Here is a 19,985-nt window from a genome sequence, read left to right as displayed (position 1 = left end):
ATACCTCCAACCTTCCCATTAAAATTGAAATTTCGATTGTTTTACATTTGTTTGTGAATTAAATCAAATGTTTCATAACTTGTATATTTGCTTGATGAATCATTGTTTTTCTATGTTTTTGTGGTTCAAATTATAGAAAATGCTTACATCAAGGTACCCCACTTCCAGTTGTTACTCAGTGAGGGTCTGTGCTTAAATTGAGCCGGTGGCTTCAGGCGCTGGCACGAGCAATTAATTTTTAACACTGCATCTATGACAGTCTGCCACATAGTGGCGCTATATATTTTATTTGGAGATAAGCACAAGAACATTTATTTATAATTTCAATATACATTAAACATGACTAATACCCGTCATCCTAGCTATTCTAATAGCTTTGAGGCCTGGAAGTGTGATAGTTAGTGTTGTGTTTTAATTGCCATTGGCAGCTCTGGCAGGGGCTATGAGAGGTGTGAGCTGAAGTGGCCTCCTAACAAAGGCCCTGGCACTTCTTTTTTAACAAATTAAGCACTGGTGGAGGTCCTCAGATTCCAATCATGATTCAGTGGGGGTCCTCAGGTTCCAGTTATAATTAAGTGGGGGTCCACAAAAGTCAAATGTTTAAGAACCACTACTCTGGATTTACCATGTTCAGGACCCAAAGTATCTGAAGAATCGAATTGCAGATTACATACATCTCTTTTTGTCTGTTTTCCCAATCAATCATGTACCAAAAACTGATGACAACATTATGTATTATACTTTACTCACCTCTAATTAGGCAAGGGTATGTTGTTTTGCTCTGTGCCATTCCCAATTAGGATAACGTTAAATTCATAGCCATTGCTTTCACCGAGCAGAGACAGCGAAGGAGGCTCTAAGCAGAACCAAGGTGTGTGAGCAGCTGGTGAAGCAGCTGAAGAGAGCGGGGAGCCACAAGCGGCTGGAAATCATCATTGAGGTGCTTCAGGTGTTGGCAGAGAATGGTAAAGTGTCTTAAGTGTTTTATGTCTGTTTGGTGTGCATGTGTGGGTGAGAAGGCCCTGGTTCACAAGCATTATGAAGGTCTAGTGCTTAGATATTGTGATAATTCAATGTAAATTGGTCCTCTTCATGAGGTTTTTTTTCACCTTTACACAGGTTCAATTCCTGATTTTTGAGTATTGAAATAGTACACCAGCAATAGCTCTGGCTATGAGGGCCAGCTTCAGCGCTTGTGGCAGACAGTGCAATAATCATTTTTGGCACCCCCAATGACCTTCTTCTCCATGAATTCACTTACTACCTCCCTCCAGCAGTGCCCCTCATCTGTCAACAGCCCATGTCTCACATACATTTAATTTGCTTTATAGCGCTACCCATACCAGTGAGGGGTGTCAGAGTGCTTCAGATAATGCACTTGCTTTATACAGAGACAATTATTCATGTGTGTGTAATAAATCAGTCTATAGGAAATGTTACATAAAACTATGAGGATTACAAGTTGTAGGAATCACGCCATTCATGCCATGTTTGGCCAGGAGAACCACAAACTCAGGATTTAAAACACACCACAGTGGTAGGGGTTGGTCTTACTTATAAGTATGTGTTTCAACTCAAACTACCCCTTTTCATCAAAATTAGGATAAGAAAGACTGGGGAAAAACACATAACCTAAACCATGCAGTTTTCATGCAGCTCTTTGATGACAGTTATCATGTCACTGAACTATGTTAGTGTTGTACCTTATGAACTTCAAGTACCAAAAGGATCTCTGTGACAAAAGAAGTAACCCACTAAGCTATTCACATAAAATACAGTTCTATTTTCTGCATGGTACACGTTATTTGAGGCAGGCATATTAACTTCCTGCGCTACTTTATGATGAGTCAAAACTAGCACTAGAAAAAAACTCCGATCTCTGTCTAGCAGGAACATTAATCACTAGAGTTATGTGGACATATTTTAATTGTTGTTTGAAACCTTTAAGATGAGCAAGACTGGTAGGTGACAGCTGTGCCCCAACATCAAGTCAGAGATGGCCCATACTGACAACACCTATTACCCCTTTGTCTCACTTTCTACGAGTACTACACTATGACCAACTACCAGTTACACCCAGTCATGTGACTCAGGATACAGGCTGCAGGCACCAACTGGTTGGGACAAGAAAGTGCCAACTTTCTAAAAGTGGCATTTTCAGTATTGTGACTAAAAATCGGACTTTACCATTAAAGAGGATTTAAAATTAATTTTATTTAGATATCAAACTAGATAGTCCTACCTACTCCCAATTGAAAGTTATCATGTATTAAATGTAATAAGGTAACCCAATGTTATCCTATGAGAGAGGTAAGCCTTACAGTACTAAAAAACAAATGTAAACGTTTTTTACCAGGACATGTAATAGTTAAAGGTACATATTCACCTTTCAAAACACACTACACCCTACCCTATGGGTTATTAAGGGCCTACCCTGGAGGTGACATATGTATTTAAAAGGAAGTTTTAGGCCTGAAAGAAGGTTTATTTTGCCAGGTTGAAATGGCAGATTACAACAACACATACAGGCTGCAATGGCAAGCCTGAAACATGTTAAAAAGGGCTACTTAAGTGGGTGGCACAATCAATGCTGCAGGCCCACTGTTAGCATTTCACTTACAGGCATTGGGTACAGGTAGTACCACTTTACTAGGGACTTACAAGTAAACAAATGTGCCAACTGAGTGCAAGCTATAGTTACCATGTTTTAGGGAGAGGGCACAAGTACTTTAGACTTGGTAGACTTGGTTAGCAGTGGTAAAGTACACACAGTCTTAAGGCCATTAAAAATAAAATCATCAAAAAAGGAGGATTGAAGGTAAAACGTTGTGGGAAAACCAAATCAAGATTGTCAGGTCTAACATGTGCCCCCCCCCCCCCCCCCAGTTGAAAGCAAAGAAAACTACCCACCCTCATGGGAGTTCTCATGATTAAGGCAGAAGAATCTGGAGAGACTCTCAATATTGGCATCGTCAGCTCCAGAGTGATGCTCCGCCGTTACATCCATTCCTTGTAGGGAGATAGACCATCTCAACAGTTTTGGATTCTAATTCTCACTTCTCAACTGCATTAACCATGTGACAGTTCTGTGGTCTGTCTAAACCCTGAAGTGAGCCCCAAGCAGGTATGGTCTTAACTTCTTCAGAGCCCAGATCTGTTCCCTGGGAAGAAACCTCCAGCTGATGAAGGCTACTGATTGATCTAGGCTCTCTCTCTTCATTTAGCAGTGACAGCATCACCCGATACCATGCTCTGAGGCATCTGTCTGCACGATGAACTCCTGGGAGACCTGGACATAAGCATGGGTGCCTTACACATGATCTTTTTTATGGGTGTCAAAAGCGTTTTGGAAAGCCTCTGTCCAGATCACCTGTTTGGGCTTTTTCTTAGAAGTCATCTCTGTCAAGGGAGCAGCAATGGTGCCACATCGATTGACATATCTCCTGTAGTACCCGGTTAAGCCCAGGAAGGCTTTCACCTCTGTTTCAGTCTCGCGGGGATCCTAAGCCAAAAAGCTTTGAATCTTGGCCTAGAGGGGCTGTACCTTGACCCCTCCACCTGGAAATCCAGGTAGACCACAGACCTCTGCCCTATCTGGCACTTACTAGCCTTGGTAGCCAGACATGTCCTTTGCAGAGCCTAAATCACTTCCCTGAGATGGCACAGGTGGTCCCCACAGCTGGATCTGAAGACCACAACGCCATCTATGTAGGCAGCTCTGAAGTTCTCCAACCCTGCCAGGACCTGATTGACCAACCTCCGCAGGGCGGTAGGGGCATTCTTCAACCCGAAGAGCATCACCCGAAACTTGAAGTAGGTCTCTGGGATAGAGAACTCAGACCTCTCTTTGACTTCCTTAGTCAAGGTGATCTGCCATTAACCAGACATCAGCTCAATGAGCTCATTAGCTTGGGGTTGGGGTGAGCATCAGACTTAGTAATTACTTTGAGCCCCCGGTAAGCCACGCAGAAAAGGAGTTCGGAGGTGGTACCGGGGGGGGGCAACCTTGGAAACCAGCACCCCTTACCTGGACCAAGAGCTGCTTGAGAGCTCAATTAACCCCAGTTCTAGCATTTTGGACTTCTACCTTTATGCTGGTTCTCATCTTATGAGATAGCTTCCCCAGTCTTATAGCATGGGTAATCATGTAGTGAGCCCTGGGGTTAGGGAGGAGAGAGGTGAACTGCCCCAACACTTGGCGACAGTCCGTCTGTATCTCTAGGGTGAGGGTAGGGGAGAGGTTGACACCCTCCACTGACCCATCCTGCTCCTTTGTAGAAAGGATGTCACTGGAAGGTTCACTCTCCTCCTCTACTCCATCATGCATGACCTGGACCATGATAACCATGGACACCTCAAATTGGGGTTTGAGGCAATTGACATGCAGGACCCACAAGGGGCTCCTGGGGGTCTTGAGGTCCATCGGGTAGAGGACCTCCCCCTTGTGCTCTTCCACCTCGTAGGCCCAAACCATTGGTGTTACAGGGCCAGGGGCTCTATCACCCGGGCTGAAACTCGACCAGAGTGGCCTTCTTGTTACCAGAGCTTCATAATCTCCTGGCTGGCTTCCAGATTCTCCTTCATCTTCTTCCAGAAGCGCTTCATTGGGGTGTGGAGGGCCAGCAGAGGGGCATTCTGAGGAGCTTTCTTTAGAGTTTGCTCTCAATCCTCCTTAACCAAGATGAGAGGCGTTCTGACAGGATGACCATGCAGAAGTTTAAAGGGGCTGAATGCCCCCTTTTACTGTACTACCCTGTAAGCAAACAAGCCAAGGCTAAAGGACATCCAGCTTCTGCCTCAAAGGCTCATGATCATCCCTCTAAGGGTCTTGTTACACCGTTCAATAAGCCCATTAGTCTTGGAATGATAGGGTGTGCAGAACCTGTAGGTTACCCCACACTTGTCCACATGAACTTTGTGTATGCTGGTGAAGATCCCCATCAGCGTCCTGGCCACTGCAGAGGCAGTCATTGTCCTCAGAGGTATAGCCTCTGGGTACAGTGTGTCAAGGTCCACTAAGACCAGGATGAACCTGTTGCCTAGGGCTGTCTTGGGGCCCAGAGGCTCAACAATGTTAATGCCCACATTTTCAAAGGGGGTGCCAACAACTGGAAGGGGAATCAGGGGAGCCTTATGTTTCCCTTTGGACTTCCCAATGGCCTGACAGGTGGGACATAAGCTGCAGAAGACATCTGATGTCGCCTTCATCCGGGGCCGGTAAAAGTGGATGACAAGTCTGCCAAACGTCTTGCAGGCTCTAGATGACCTGCTCTGGCCAGTTCCAGTGGGAAGGTCCTGTAGTACTGGCGGACTACCACCAAACCGGTTGCACCAGGCTCAGGAACCTTAAGGTCGCTGTACAGCAGATCATTCTCTGAGTAAATCAGTTGATCACCAGAGGTGTCGCCAGCTGCCTGAGGCTTGGGCTGCCACCGTAGGCCCTCCAGACTAAAGCACACCATCTGCGTTCTGCAGAACTCCTCTCTGGTGGGACCCCCTTCCTTCTGCCAACCGACCAGTTCAGGTAGGTTTCCCAAGGTGGCAATGTCTTCCCCTGATAATGTCCTCCCATGAAGGTTTTTGGGGCATTGCCGTCAGGCTCAGTCTCCTCCAATATTGGGATTCTTTCTTGAGTGGCTTTCCCACACCCCTTGCCCTTCCTCTTTTTGGCAAGTACCTGGGTAATTTATCCAGGCTCCAGGTTCTCCTGATTATCATTTTGGGCTGTCATAGAATGTGTGGTCAGGCACACCCACTCAAGCAACCCTAACATCTCCAGGTGGAACCAGAGCTGCACCTCTTACCAGATGGTGTCCTCCATGTCACTACCGAGCAGACAATCCACAGGCATGGATGGGCTCAAAGCTACCCTTAAGGAACCTGTTCAAGGGAGTCAGAGTCACTGGGTAATGGCTCTCATGGTTGTCAGCTACTATAACCTGATGCAATATATTTGGAACTACCAGCTCTGAGGACACTAAATGACACATGACTGTTGTCATGCTGGCTCCTGTTTCTTCCAGAGCCTCCTCCGGATAACCATTGATGGTGACCCACTGCCTGTTCTTCTTAGTGTTGTTCGGCATCTGGATCCTTAGCACCATCTTTTCATCACCCTGTGACATTAGGGTATCCGCTGCAATTCCCCCTATACTAACTGGGGTAGTCTCCTCCTCAAGCACACCACTCGCCAGCCCCGGTGTCTGCCCCCAGTGGGGGTCTGTGCCTCCTAGGGAGACTTGGCATCACCCTTGATGCGCCCCACCTGATGGCACTCATAAAACTTGGGGGTGAACTTCCCTAAGGACTTATGATCAGGGAGCGTATTCTTCCCCTCAGGTGGGTAATGGGAATCCTGCCCTGTGGAATTGTTTGGGGTACTTTAGAGAATTCCTTGTTTTTATTTTTGTCTCCCTCCTTCTTCTTCTGGTGGGGACACTGTCCATCCTTTTGGTGATCCACCCCAGATACCTTCTTTGACACTCTGGTACTGACCCAGAGTTCTGCCTCCTTTGTAAGCTCTGTGGGGTCAGTGAGCTTGCTGTCAACAAGGTGTGAATACAGCTCCACAAAACATGTAATGAGCCTGTGCTCTCTGAAAACAAGATTTTACAACTCAGTAAAATAATTTCACTTTACTCCCCCACACCCAGCCACTCAGTGCCTTACTAGAATAATCAAGGAAATCCACCCAAGACTAGTTGGACAGTTTCTGATTGACTGTCACTAAACCTCATGTGATACTTCTCTGGAGTGAGTCCAAACCTGATGGCAACAATGGCTTTCATGGAGGCATACTTTATTTATCCTCCTATCTCTAGTGTGAGCAGAATGTCTCTCCCTGTAGTAAGCACATGCTTCCAGAGACATGCCCCCCAATACTTCCCTGAAACCCTGTGCATCCTTAGGGCTACTTCATAAGCTGAGAACCATTTATCGATATCATCCTCCACTACAAAGCTAGGCACCAGGGGGCATATTATCGACAAACTGTGATAAATATCGCAGAGTGCGCTCAGCGCGTTGTTTTGCTATCGCTAAATTTACTCGCCGAGATAGCGCGTTATTATCAACGCTTATCTCAGAGGCAATGCAAAATCCAGTGATAACGGCGAGAACCAGCAATAGCGCGAGAAAACAAGCGCTATTTCCACTGCGCTATTGCAAAGCTTGCTAATAGGCAAGTGCGGACTCAGCCTGACATTCCACCTCCCATTGACAAGATGGGTAAGTCAGGTTTTAAACAGGCGTTAGTAACCAGCGATAATCACTGTTAGCGTGACATTTGTTATCGCTACGCGGGTCCGGGGCCGGATTGATAATAGAGGGAAGTTGTTTTAGCGGCAGAATTCATGTCATTTTAGTGAGGAACGTCCACTTTGCATGTCATTAGCGATAAATATCGCTGACATGCAAAGTGGAGAAAAGACGGCTGCTACCTCAAGGAAACACGAGTTAGCGTGTCCTTGATAATAGAGCGATATTTAAATCGCCGATTTTCGGCCGAAAACAGATGCTAAAGCGGCGAAATTGAGCTTGATAATATACCCCAGGTCTTTAGAAATGTGTACCTTTTTATTTCCATTGGTCTCTGCGGTATCGCTACCACCATTACTGCTGGACTCTGCCTCCCTGGCTCTGATGTCCAGCTCTCTGAGACTTGCTGGGACATTCTCCTTTCTTCAGTGGGCAGTTTCTCCCTTGCCCGGACTCTCCCAGCCTTCTTTTGTTTGACCTCCATGGCTATTTTCTTTTCCTTGATATTGAGTTTGACCATCTGCAACCTAAAGTCTTTTTCAGCCTTCCTGTCCGCCAGCTCCTCCGAACGCACTGCTTTCTGCTCTGAAAGGGAGTTCTAATTCAGCACACAAGTTTTCCCCTGTCCTGTGTTCTGCACTCCAGAACCTGCCTCCTGGTCCTCCGCTTGCTCCTCCACATCATCCTCCTACTCCTGGTCCATGTCCATTGCTGCTGCCAGTGACTGATGAACTTACCCCCAGGCCTTCAGAGCCTTCTTGAGCTCCAACACCCTGTTGTTTCTATTGGCTGGAAGTTCCCTCTCCTTGCAGGACTCTTTGAGCTCAACCACAATGTAGTTATCCAGGTTGGCAAGCTCAAACTTCATCCTTTCAGGTGTAACCATAGACACTGTTCACTGAGCTGGCTGTTTGGCAACAGTAGGCTCGGCACTTTAAATCATTTTTGGGAAGTTGACCTTATTTTTCATCATCAGACTGATTCAGAGAAAGAAAGAGAAAGACTGGAAGAAACAAGGAGGAAAAGAAAGATAGAAGAATTTGGAGAAAGGGAGAAATCAGAGATAAAAAAAGAACCTGGAGAGTGAGCTAGAGATATAGGGTGTGTAGGGTGGTGTGTGAAAAAGGCATGAGATAGAATCAAGATTAGGCAACCTTGGTATGCACCAACCCTGGCATTGGGCAGTGTTGGCGTTGGGCTCCTAAGAAATTATTTGTGAGTGCTTATCATAAGTGAGAGAAGGGGAGGCTAAAGCTCTCCGCACAGGCTAGTGACTGGGTCCCACAGATTACATAACCATATTGTGTCTCTTTCTACTTCACTCCCTTAAAATACTATCAATATGGTAATGTAATCTTAAACCCTGAATTGACTAATAGTCCTGTTGTAGATATATTCCCATAGAAATCTTCTTCAACTGTTAATCTTTAGACTTCTATCAGGCAATTTGGAAAATGAATAGCAAGATTCTTCTATGGAAATCTCCATCTATAATGTTTAATGTTTAGGTGATTCCCATTGGCTGTAATTACATAGCTTGTAAATATTTTGGAACTCTCTAGATGCACTAAAGCTTCAGCTAGTTGAAGAAGGAGTGCAGGAGAACCTCTGTGAGATCCTAACACGACTGCAGGACAGCACGCAGACACGTGATATGTGCAGCATGAAGGCCTCTTCTGATCTTATGGTATCACTGCTTCTCGGAGGTAAGGACCCAGGGCTGTTACGGTCATGAGACATGTAAATTATTATGGCTTTGTTCAACGCTTTGTGGCATTATCTTTCCTTGTGCCTTCATTTTTTGTACTCCCTGAAGCCTCTACACACCACCCTGTTCCTCAAGACCAGGACTTCATGGGTATGAAGTGGCAAATTTACAAGCCCCTTGCGCCACTGGTGCTTCACTTTTTCGGACTTGCTGATATTAACAAGGGCATGTAAAGACACCATGCGTGGCTTTTCGTGGCCTTGTAAATACGACCCCTTATCACACATCACTTTGCGTGAAAGGGGCGTGCCGTGGGTGTTGCTGGGGGTGTTCCCATGCAACACCCTTTGATTCGGCCGCATTTCTAGATTTACGAAAAATTGTAAACCTGGAAATGCATCAGAATGCTACGTCTCCCCAGGGGACGCATAGGGAGGCGCAACGAGGAGAAATGTTTTCATTTCTCCTCGTTTTTTCCTCTTTCTATGTGTGCTGTATTATACAGCACACAAAGAAAGAGGAAAATACCTATTGTGGTTGTTTTTGTACAGGAAGGTGCCCCTTGCTGCACAAAAACAACTATCCTCTCAACACAGGCACCGTTGCACCATGGTGCAAGGGTGCCTACATCGGCACATGGTAGCCAATTGTGCGCCAGCGCAGGGCGAGCGCAGAGGGATCCGTCATATCGTTGTAGATATGACGCATCCCTTTGCTTCCAAAGTAACGCAGTGCGGCGCAGCTAAGCAGCTTGCGGCACCACGCTGCGTTACTTTGTTGTAGATAACGCCCATAATTTCTGAAGCGAAGCTCTGAAACACGCATAGTAGTATTCCAGAACCGAGGGTCTACACCTTAGTTCCACTTTGAGAGCTTTGTTTCTGGTTCTTCGTGAAAGAGAATAGGGGAAATCGATGCATAAACCTGTGAAGGAGAGAAGGCAGATTCGTTTTTGTGTAGTGGGTGCTGATAAATCAGAACCAGAGCGTTGTTCTCTGATAGAGGTTAGGAAAGCATGGAAGACCTATTGTCCTAAATGTGGGATTTTTGCAAGTCACAGTTGGCAGCAGGTCGGATCTCTTTGGTATAGATGAATGTTCTGGGTGTGTTGAGCCCTGAGACCGGGATCACTCTCCTGGAGAACGCCCCAGATAAGGACATAAGTGGTGGCTAGGTTAGATGAGTCTTAGAAGTGAGAGGTCCACACAGAGCTGTCAAACATGCAGGGCAGTAGTGTCTACTTGCATCAGACCTACAGTGTTTGAAGGCCCAGACTCCTGTCACAAACTGTATTTACCTAACAAAAAGCAGGTCTGACCTGTCCCTTTGTTATGCGGCTAACACTGCAATACCACTAGAAGACATAGAAGACACCAAAAATGGTGTTTTCCCTTTCCCCCACGTATGGTATCTTAATTACGAGTCGCTCCTTGGACCTGAAACTAAATAGGGGCTGTCAAAAACTATGGACCCTGCCTCCACAAAAACAACCTGGGTCATAATAGTGCAGTCAAAATACCAGCAACAATGTCTAATGCACAGTGTCAACAACCACCGCGTCATTGAGGCAATTCGATGCGGGATTAGGAATCGTAATTTTATACTTTCCTATGTAGGCTAAATGCTTCCCTGATGATTTAGCGGTAGTCGATATTTGAGTGTGATATTTGTACAGGTCAATAGTATCAATCTAAATATGCTGACATACAATCATTTCTGAAGTCTCTTAATGCATTCTGCTGCTGAGCCATAGGGGGGACAGAGAGCACAGATCGCTAGGCAGGAAGGAGCTGTAGTTCCTGGCACACAGTCTGGCCTCTGGTTAGTGAGAGCAGATGGTTATGTGAGCACCAGACTGGAAAGTGAGCATTAATGGTCTATTACGGTTCACGTAATAAGTTGTTTTTGGCTCATAATCCAAATAAGAGCAGTAGTTGGCTGGGGTCATTACAGTTTGATGAAGGAATTTATGTGTAGTTTGAATTTAGTGAGTGTAGGTTGAGTTGTGAAGTGCACATGTTACTTCAGTAAAAGGTGTCCTAAAGCAACTCATTTTTTTGGAGCATGAATCTCTATGCATAAAGAGAATATACAGTTATTCAGTATTTCAGCACCTTACTCATATGCTTGTGGTGTTGCTGTTTTGAGAAGGCAGGGTGCCCCAGTCCCTCCACTTCATACATTACCAGACTTGGATGAGCGCTACATTTAGCATGCGCTTATACATACACTACCCGCGACAAATTTATGCAGCCTGATTAACTTACCGGGACATTGAGGAGTTGCTGCCACACGTCTTTTGCCGCTGGTCTTCAGCCGCCACTGCCACTGGAGTCATTGGGGTGAAGCGCTGGTCTCGCTGGCCTGAGACTACAATTCCCATCGCTACTATTATTATTATTATTATTTAAACTTATAACGCGCATCAGCTACCCGCAGTGGGTTTCCTGGCGCAAGGGATAGACTCAAGGAGAAAACAAACCTCTCAAACAGCACCGTGAATCAACTAAGGCGGCATGAAGATTATTGGAAAAGTAAAGTTTTCAGTTTTTTCTAAAAATGAGAAAATTGGTTTCAGTTTTCAGAGTGGTGGGTAACGCGTTCCAATATTTCGGACCTAGATGGGAAAAGGCCCGTCCCCCCATCCTTACAAGCTTGAATCGAGGGACAACAAAGTCGCAATTGGCAGAGGATCTAAGTGTGCGACTAGGCTTGTAGAGTTGGACCAGACTTTGCAAGTATTTTGGGGCCGAGCCCTGCTTGATTTTAAAAAGATAGCATATGGATTTTCTGGAGCCATCGCAGGATGACAAAGCATATGGCGGCCGCCTTTGTGGCCTGCTGTCTCATGGAGAGTTTGTCGTCTCTAAGAAAAACGAGGTTGCGGACCACAGAAGATGGCTGAGGAAGGGGTCCCATCTCACTAGGCCAATGTTGAGGGCCCCATAGATCTTTATGCTTCCCTAAGATAAGAATTTCGGTTTTGTCACCGTTTAGTTTGAGGAGATGCCTTTGCATCCACTCAGCTATACGTGACAGTCCAATTTTCAGAGCCGATATATCGTTGCTCTCGCTGCTGGAAAGGGAGAAAACAATTTGGGTGTCATCGGCGTATGAAAAAATAGTCAGCCCCGCGTCCTCCGCAATGGAGGCCAGGGGTCTCACATAGATGTTAAACAACAAAGGGCTGAGTATGGACCCCTGAGGAATGCCATATGCCGATGGACAAGTGGAAGATGTGGCTTTCGCGGAAAAGACTTGGAAAGTGCGCTCACTTAAAAAGGAGGTAATCCAGGCCAAAGCCGGACCGTCCACTCCCAGGGATCGAAGAGAGTTCAAAAGAATGGAATGGGACACGGTATCGAACGCCGCGCTCAAATCCAAAAGGATGAGCGCAGATGTTTCCCCGCGGTCGATACTGTGTCTTAAACTCTCCGTCATCAGAGAAGGACGGTCTCTGTGGAGTAGTGAGCACGAAAGCCAGACTGGGATGGGTGTAAAAATCCCGAAGATTCCACTAGATGGTATAGTTGAGTGTTAACGTGCCTTTCCAGCACTTTGGAAAGTACAGGCAGCAAGGATATCGGTCTGAAATTGGTGAGATTGGACACATCGGCTCCAGCTTTTTTTAGGAGAGGAACGACCATTGCGTGCTTCCAATCCTGTAGCACATGGGACTCAAGTAATGAGGCATTTAGGAGTCTCATAAGAACCCGTCGAGGTTCAAGATCCAGCAATTTAAGGATTTTGGCAGGTACAGGATCACAAGGTGAGCCAGATCTTATACTGCTTAAGCAGGTGAAGAACGAGGTGTCATCAAACAATTGCCAGTGCGTTACCTTCACCGTAGGAGGAGGCTGTTCGGTCCCTGCGACCTGTCCCGAATGAAGTTCCTTTGCGTTCAAGGGAGTGCTCATAAAGTCGTATATGCGCTCAACCTTGGAAATGAAAAATTTTGCAATAGAGTTACACTGGGCCTCCTCTAAAACTGGAGGTGTCAGGATAGTGTCCGCTCCTGTCAATTTTTTGACAACGGAGAAAAGAGTGCGAGGACAGTTCTGAGCTTGTGTTACTGTATCCACAGTATAGGCAGCTCTCGCGATTTTACATTTTGAGTGGTATTCCTTTAGAGCCTCTTTATAAACAGTCTTCCGTGAGACTGAGTAAGAGTGCCTCCATTTCCGTTCTAGGGCCTTGCATTTGGTACGCAAGGCCTTCAGGTCGGTGGAAAACCATGGTGCCGGAAGGCGGTGTGACCTGGAATGTTTCGAAGAGAGCGGGAGAAGGGTAATTACAGCATTAGTAAGCCAGTGGGAAACAGCGGTGTTCAACTCCGCGACTGAAGCCTCGCATTCCTCAGGACGGGTATTCAAGAGGTGCTGGTTCAACTTATTAATATCAAGTTTACCCCAACAATGAGTTGGTGCACCCTTGTCGAGGCCACTATTTTCCTGGTTCTTGGTATAGAGTAAGGAGAAGTGGACTGCGAAATGATCGGACCACTCAAAAGGGCGAGCACTCTGAGAGCAATCAAAAGAGAGATTCGAGAGAATGGGGTCCAATTGGTGTCCAGCAGAGTGAGTGGGGCCAACATTGAGCAGGGAAAAGTTGAGAGCCTCCAGATCAGATAAAAAGTGTTTGCTGGTGGTACACTGTGGGTCTTCAAGATGCAAGTTGAGATCGCCAAGAATGGTAAAATTGGCTGCCCTGAGGAGTAGGGGAGCTATAGTATCAGCTAGTGAAGATACCCAAGGAAGAGCATTGCCAGGAGGGCGGTAGATCAGGAGGCCCGATAAAGTGAATTGGGGATTGATGACTAATTTAAAAAGTGCGGTCTCACTTCCAGACATGGGAAGGGCTTCAAACTTACATGTGTAGGTAGACTTAAAAATTATGGCAATCCCCCCCCCTTTTCCGGAGTTTCTGTCCAGTCTCACCATTACATAGTTGTTAGGGACAGCAACGGCGGTGTCAGGACCGGAGCAATCCTGAAGCCAAGTTTCAGTAAGAAACAACGCGTCGGGCTGCTCTTCGACAATGAAGTCGTAGATGTGATGTTTGTGTTTCGGGAGGGATCGGCAATTAATACTCCAAAATCGGAGTGTAAAGCTGTTAAGATGTGTATGCAATCTCCTCCGTCTACCACGAGTGTGAGAACGATATATTGCTTTACAATTGGACATTCTGCCAGTAAGAAAACTACAGCCAGCACATTCAAAATTATGAGTCGGGAGAGAGCAGACAGTACAGTTTGTATGCGGAGTGGGACGTAGAGATTCTAAAACTTCACCTGAATAGAAGAAACTACCACAGGAGCTAGTAGTAAGAGTCATGGCCCCTGGGCCCGGTCTGGCACGGACGGGCACAGACGGGCTGAACTCAGGCGTAACTCCGGCGGAAGTTCGGCGATCGACTGCGAGTATCCGCTGCGCGTTAGCGTGACCCCTTTAAGTAGAGGTCTAGCGTCCTTGTGAAATCTAGACCGTCAAGCAAAGTGGTGCCGTCAGGCGTCCTACTCACCCAAGATGGCCGCCGAGTTTTGACTACCAGGACAAGGGCCCGCCAAATGCGGTGCTTGTACAATTATTGTGCAGGTGAGGGGCGTCAATTAAAAACAAGGGTAAACAACTCAAATTAAATAAAATAGCTAAACAGGTTGTTTTAAAAGCGCGAATTGCGCGTGAAAGCGGCGTTCAAATGGCAGTAATAATCGCAGCACGCTCTGAGCGATCTCCGTAGGTGCAGATAGTGGTATGGTCTGTTAAATGGCCGAGCGCCTAGTTTATCCCCCTTAAATAGAGGTCTAGCGTCCTTGTGACGTCTAGACCGTCAAGCAAAGTGGCGCCGTCAGGCGTCCTACTCACCCAAGATGGCCGCCGAGTTTTGACTACCAGGACAAGGGCCCACCAAATGCGGTGCTTGTACAATTATTGTGCAGGTGAGGGGTGTCAATTAAAAACAAGGGTAAACAACTCAAATTAAATAAAATAGCTAAACAAGTTGATTTAAAAGCGTGAATATCGCGTGAAAGCGGCGTTCAAATGGCAGTAATAATCGCAGCACGCTTTGAGCGATCTCCGAAGGTGCAGATAGTGGTATGGTCTGTTAAATGGCCGAGTGCCTAGTTTATCCCCCTTAAGTGGAGGTCTAGCGTCCTTGTGACGTCTAGACCGTCAAGCAAAGTGGCGCCGTCAGGCGTCCTACTCACCCAAGATGGCCGCCGAGTTTTGACTACCAGGACAAGGGCCCGCCAAATGCGGTGCTTGTACAATTATTGTGCAGGTGAGGGGCGTCAATTAAAAACAAGGGTAAACAACTCAAATTAAATAAAATAGCTAAACAGGTTGTTTTAAAAGCGCGAATTGCGCATGAAAGCGGCGTTCAAATGGCAGTAATAATCGCAGCATGCTCTGAGCGATCTCCGTAGGTGCAGATAGTGGTATAGTCTAGCAGCGCACACGCCCTCACGCCAGCACCCAGTGCCGGGAGGCGCATAAAAGCGGCCCAGGGCTCCCGTAGCACGGGAGCCTGATTAAGTTACCGGGACATTGAGGAGTTGCTGCCACACGTCTTTTGCCGCTGGTCTTCAGCTGCCACCGCCACTGGAGTCATTGGGGTAAAGCGCTGGTCTCGCTGGCCTGAGACTACAATTCCCAGTGCTACTAGCAGCGCGCATGCCGTCACGCCAGCACCCAGTGCCTGGAGGCGCACAAAAGTGGCACAGGGCTTCCGGAGCGCAGGCCGAGCCCGGGCGTAGCCCGGGCCAAGGGCGGGCCTGTCTGCACCCGTCAGAGCCCGGAGGTGGCCGGGCAGGGCTACATTATTGACCGGGCAGACTGGAGAATCTACGACTGGGACTATAGAACGATAAGGTACTGTTGAAAACTCGCCCCGCCTTATAGGGGGTATCTGTATTGATCTACGGGACTTCATTATGAGTAAAAAATTAACATCTGGGCAGGGAGTCGTGGGGACTCTGGACGCCTTCCTGAAAAGGACTGAAACTGTATTAGTACACAAAATGTAACTCACTGAAAGGAGGCTATCCTTAGATCCCCAATGTCCACCGATGCGAAAATCCCTACCCCTCACTCCGCCTCCATTGAGTGAGGTGGAGATTGAGGATATTGTGGATATTTCTCCCACCCCAAACGGTCTGGTTGCTACGGGTCCGGGGTCAGCAGCTCTGATACCATCGGCAATTAGTGGGAGTATCCCTGGGCCTACAGTTACAACCAGGGGCCAAAAGGCTAAGAATGCACAGAGTCATATCTTAGCGCCTCCAGCTAAGAAAAGGAAAGGGCGGGGCAACCAAAAAATAAATAAATCCATACGGAAACATACAGGACAGAAACCCTTCCAGTCTCTCACTGAGCACACACAAGGCAAAACATCGGCCATGAATGAGGGGGCTACTGTAGGACCTACAAATAATTAATCGAATGAGGATTCTTTTCGTAAAATGGAATTAATGTTATTTCGTCTTCTCAATCCCATAATTCCAAACCTTACCCATACTGAAGCCAGGCTAGCCAGTCTGGAAACAATTCTTTTAACTCCCTCGCTATCATTACTCGTAAATCCGGGGAGGATTGAAGAGGTTAACACAGTTAGGTATCAACCAGGGTGTAGTGGCTCCGATAAGGGTCTACTTGAGAAAGGTCCATCAAACTCCATTCCAGGTGCCTCCGTTAGGCTGAAGATAGGCCCTAGTAATAAGGAGAGCCGAAGCGTAGTGCCCTTGACTTCTACTTCTAGTGGAGGCGCTTCACAAGGCCATGCTGTCCCCTCACAGGGACCACCCAGTAATAATTTAAGTAGCAACACAAGTAAGGAAAATCCCTTATAATCTGGGAATTATCCGCCCGCACATTCGTTAAGAAGAAAGTCCCTCGCTCGTGATGCCACACTGAACCCAGTTACAAATTTACATCTACCTCCAGAAGCAACGCCCTACACTGTGGTATTGGCAAACATTCCTACACTGCCAGCTAGTAATAGTGAGCATTGGTCTACTCTACGGAATACATCTCTCCATATAAATCTTTTATACTCAGAATATAAGATAGCACGCAGAATTGGTTGGGTGAGTCAATCTAGGAAGCAACTTATAGGGGATTGGATTGTTATATCATTTAGGTCCTCGGATTTTGTTCATTTAATCCTGGAAAGGGCTGGTAATGGGCCAGTTAGATCAGATGAGCCAGCCATATTACCCCTGGGGCACTTTTACCCTCCCCTTTCTCATGCCCTATCGACCATCTCATGGCATGTCTCTAGGGAGAAGGTGCCCACCTATGGTAACCATATAATATACACCGTCCCAACCAGTAACCGTTTTCCGCACATTGGACGTCATTGATTTACAACCACATGAGAGGAAGTATAATAGCTTTACTGGTGGGCAAGTAAGGCAGCTGGGAGACAGGGTGAGAACCTATAAAAATAGGCCTTATACTCCAGCAGAAACGCACATTTTTACATTCCCTGGACAATTTAAAGTGGCTGAACCCCATGATAATGTGTCTTCTTTTGGGGCACCGACCCTTCCCCTGGGTCCCTTAACCATGCACACTGCTGGGGATGAGGGTTTTCCAAATGGCTCTCCACCTTGGGATCAAAGATCACTGCCATCTTCACCTAATTCACAGCCTAAAGCAGGCCATATGGGAAGTAATGTTGCTGGAAATTCACCTGATTTGGGGGTAGCTAGCTCCTCTACTGGTAATAAGAACTCCGGGTGTAGCCTTGTATCTTGGAATATAGCTGGTCTACGCTCCAAGATTAGCAATTGGTTTGAATATGTACTAAAACAGGAAATTATCAGTTTACAAGAAACATGGTTGAAGGATCCCATTCATTTGAATGGTTATAGAAGATTTAACACCCAAGCGATACGGGCTCTCATGGTAGAGCCAAAGGTGGGCTTTGTATATATGTAACTAATAAGCTACATTTTGTTAAAACCGTGTCTCAGCTTGTGTCCCCCTATTAGCAACGTTTAACCCTGCACTCAACTGCCTCAAATTCAATAATATTGGTCAATTTTTATAATAATATTCCACCCGATAGTGCCCCTAACGCGGTTAACACACTTTCTAAAGAGTTAAAAACCATGTGTAATGTAAAGGGCTCTGGAAATATGCTTATTGTATGTGGAGACTTTAATTGTGCCTTGTGTCCCTTTGAGGATGATAGGAAAAGCGGCTTTAATGAGTTAGAAGGTATACATAATACTCACATCTGTCACCAGGGTACAGGGTAACTTTCTAACGAACAGGTGTTTAATCTAGATCTAGGCTTTGCTAATGATCTATGTATAAGACCTGTTCCGATGTCGCAGACTTTTAATGGTGGGGGCTATTGCTCCACAATAGATTATATCTTATTATCAAATAGCTTTGCCCCTAGATTACTCACTTTTAAAGTTGATCACTTTCCTCTATGTTTTACACTGACCCTTGTTGAGAGCGGTCAGGGGAGAAATAAACAGGTGACAGATGAGGCTCTGGCAAATTTAAAACTTGCCAAAGTCAATGGCTATGCACTCCATTGGAATATGATGATCCTGAGGTAGTAAATAAAACCATAATCACGAGGTGTAGCTCGGATATTGACACCTGCCTAAACGAATCAGCATCCCCGGAGAGTATACTGTCCTCATTTCAAAATGTGGCAGCTATGGTTGGGGAAGTAATGTTCAAACGAGGGGGCAAAAAGCCCGCGACCCAGCGGTGGTTTGACTTAAACTGCTCTCGCGCACATTCTCACCTGAAACAGAAACTGCACAATGCTCCAAGGAACATTACCAATATTAGACAGGCCAGAACGAACTATAGATTGGCTCTTCAAGAAAGGAAGAATGCCCTTAGAAAAGAGGCATGGGAGAAGCTTTCAGAAGCTGCACACTCAAAAGATAGCGTTGCCTTTTGGAAAGTGGTTAAAACACTGTTTTTGACCTCGGCAGGGGGCCCAACGATTGAAGAAGCTTTCTCTGCGGGTCAATGAATCGAACATTATTCTAAAATATACAATGGGACAAGTACTAGTAATGGCCAAAGTAGCGAAAATCCAGGACCGACTGATCAGTTATCAAACCTAGATTTTAGAATTGATTAAGTGAATAGGGTTCTCTCCGCAAGTGCAGGCGGGAAGGCCTCTGGGCCAGATGAGATTCCTGTGGACTTGTACAAGTCCAATGTCATCCTGTGGGTACCAATAATTACACAAATAATTAATGCTAGTTGTAAGGCTGCTTTTCCATCAACTTGGGTGAAATCCACTATCGTTACCATATTTAACAAGCATTGGCATAGCCAATAGGTCTTGCCTTTGGGACCTTATAATTGTTTACCCATGCAACAGTTGATGTTGTTGCACCAAGAATATTGTGCTGCATAACTAAATACTCATAAGGTCCCAAAAGCGAGACCTATTGGCTATGCCAATGCTTGTTCTTCAAAGGTGCCCTAGCTCCTCAATATTTTGTAGGACTTCCTCTGGTTCTGTGGACCCCCGCCCCAACAAATCACAAGCCACAACATACACCTAACAACACTTCTAGCTCTCCGTTCTTTTCAGCTTACCAGTTACAAGCACACTGACGATACCCAGATCATCTCAACATCCAGAAAAACCCTCACGCCTTGGCAAGGCGGCCTGGGCGAACGCCTCATGGTGGCAGACAACAGGAAACGACAGAACTGCCTCAAAATAAATCTTCCAAAACAGAGATCCTCACTTGTGGGCCATGGACCTCAGAGGTTTAACCTTTGAGGTATCTTGTGCTATAGAAAACTGCAAAATATTCAGATTTGAACACCAAGGCATAGTTGGGTTGAATTTTATTTTAGATTTACCCTGCTTTCACAAAGCAACCATAAATCTGCCTGAACCTCTTAACCTCCACAAGCAGGGTGCAAGACCAAGGTGGACCGGACAGGATACAAACACAGGGTCTACATGCCGAATATCAGGGGAGTATGTAGTACCTTATATAAGTGCACAAAGTACATTTCCA

The 19,985-nt window shown here is 46.2% G+C and overlaps 1 protein-coding gene across 1 annotated transcript in view; it reads left to right on the top strand.

Annotated features, from left to right (window-relative positions):
* LOC146867801 (rap1 GTPase-GDP dissociation stimulator 1-like) overlaps nucleotides 1-19,985 on the top strand; it is a 618,625-nt gene that overhangs the window by 492,421 nt on the left and 106,219 nt on the right. Inside the window, exons 6-7 of the mRNA XM_085608132.1 lie at nucleotides 840-965; nucleotides 8,820-8,963. Coding sequence (XP_085464258.1) covers nucleotides 840-965; nucleotides 8,820-8,963 — 270 coding nt within the window. The remainder of the gene's footprint in view (nucleotides 1-839; nucleotides 966-8,819; nucleotides 8,964-19,985) is intronic.

This window comes from Triturus cristatus, chromosome 1_2 (assembly GCF_964204655.1).
Source record: "Triturus cristatus chromosome 1_2, aTriCri1.1, whole genome shotgun sequence".
NCBI lineage: Eukaryota > Metazoa > Chordata > Amphibia > Caudata > Salamandridae > Triturus > Triturus cristatus.
Note: the sequence above shows the minus strand (reverse complement) of the source record. Positions and strands in the feature narration are given on the sequence as shown.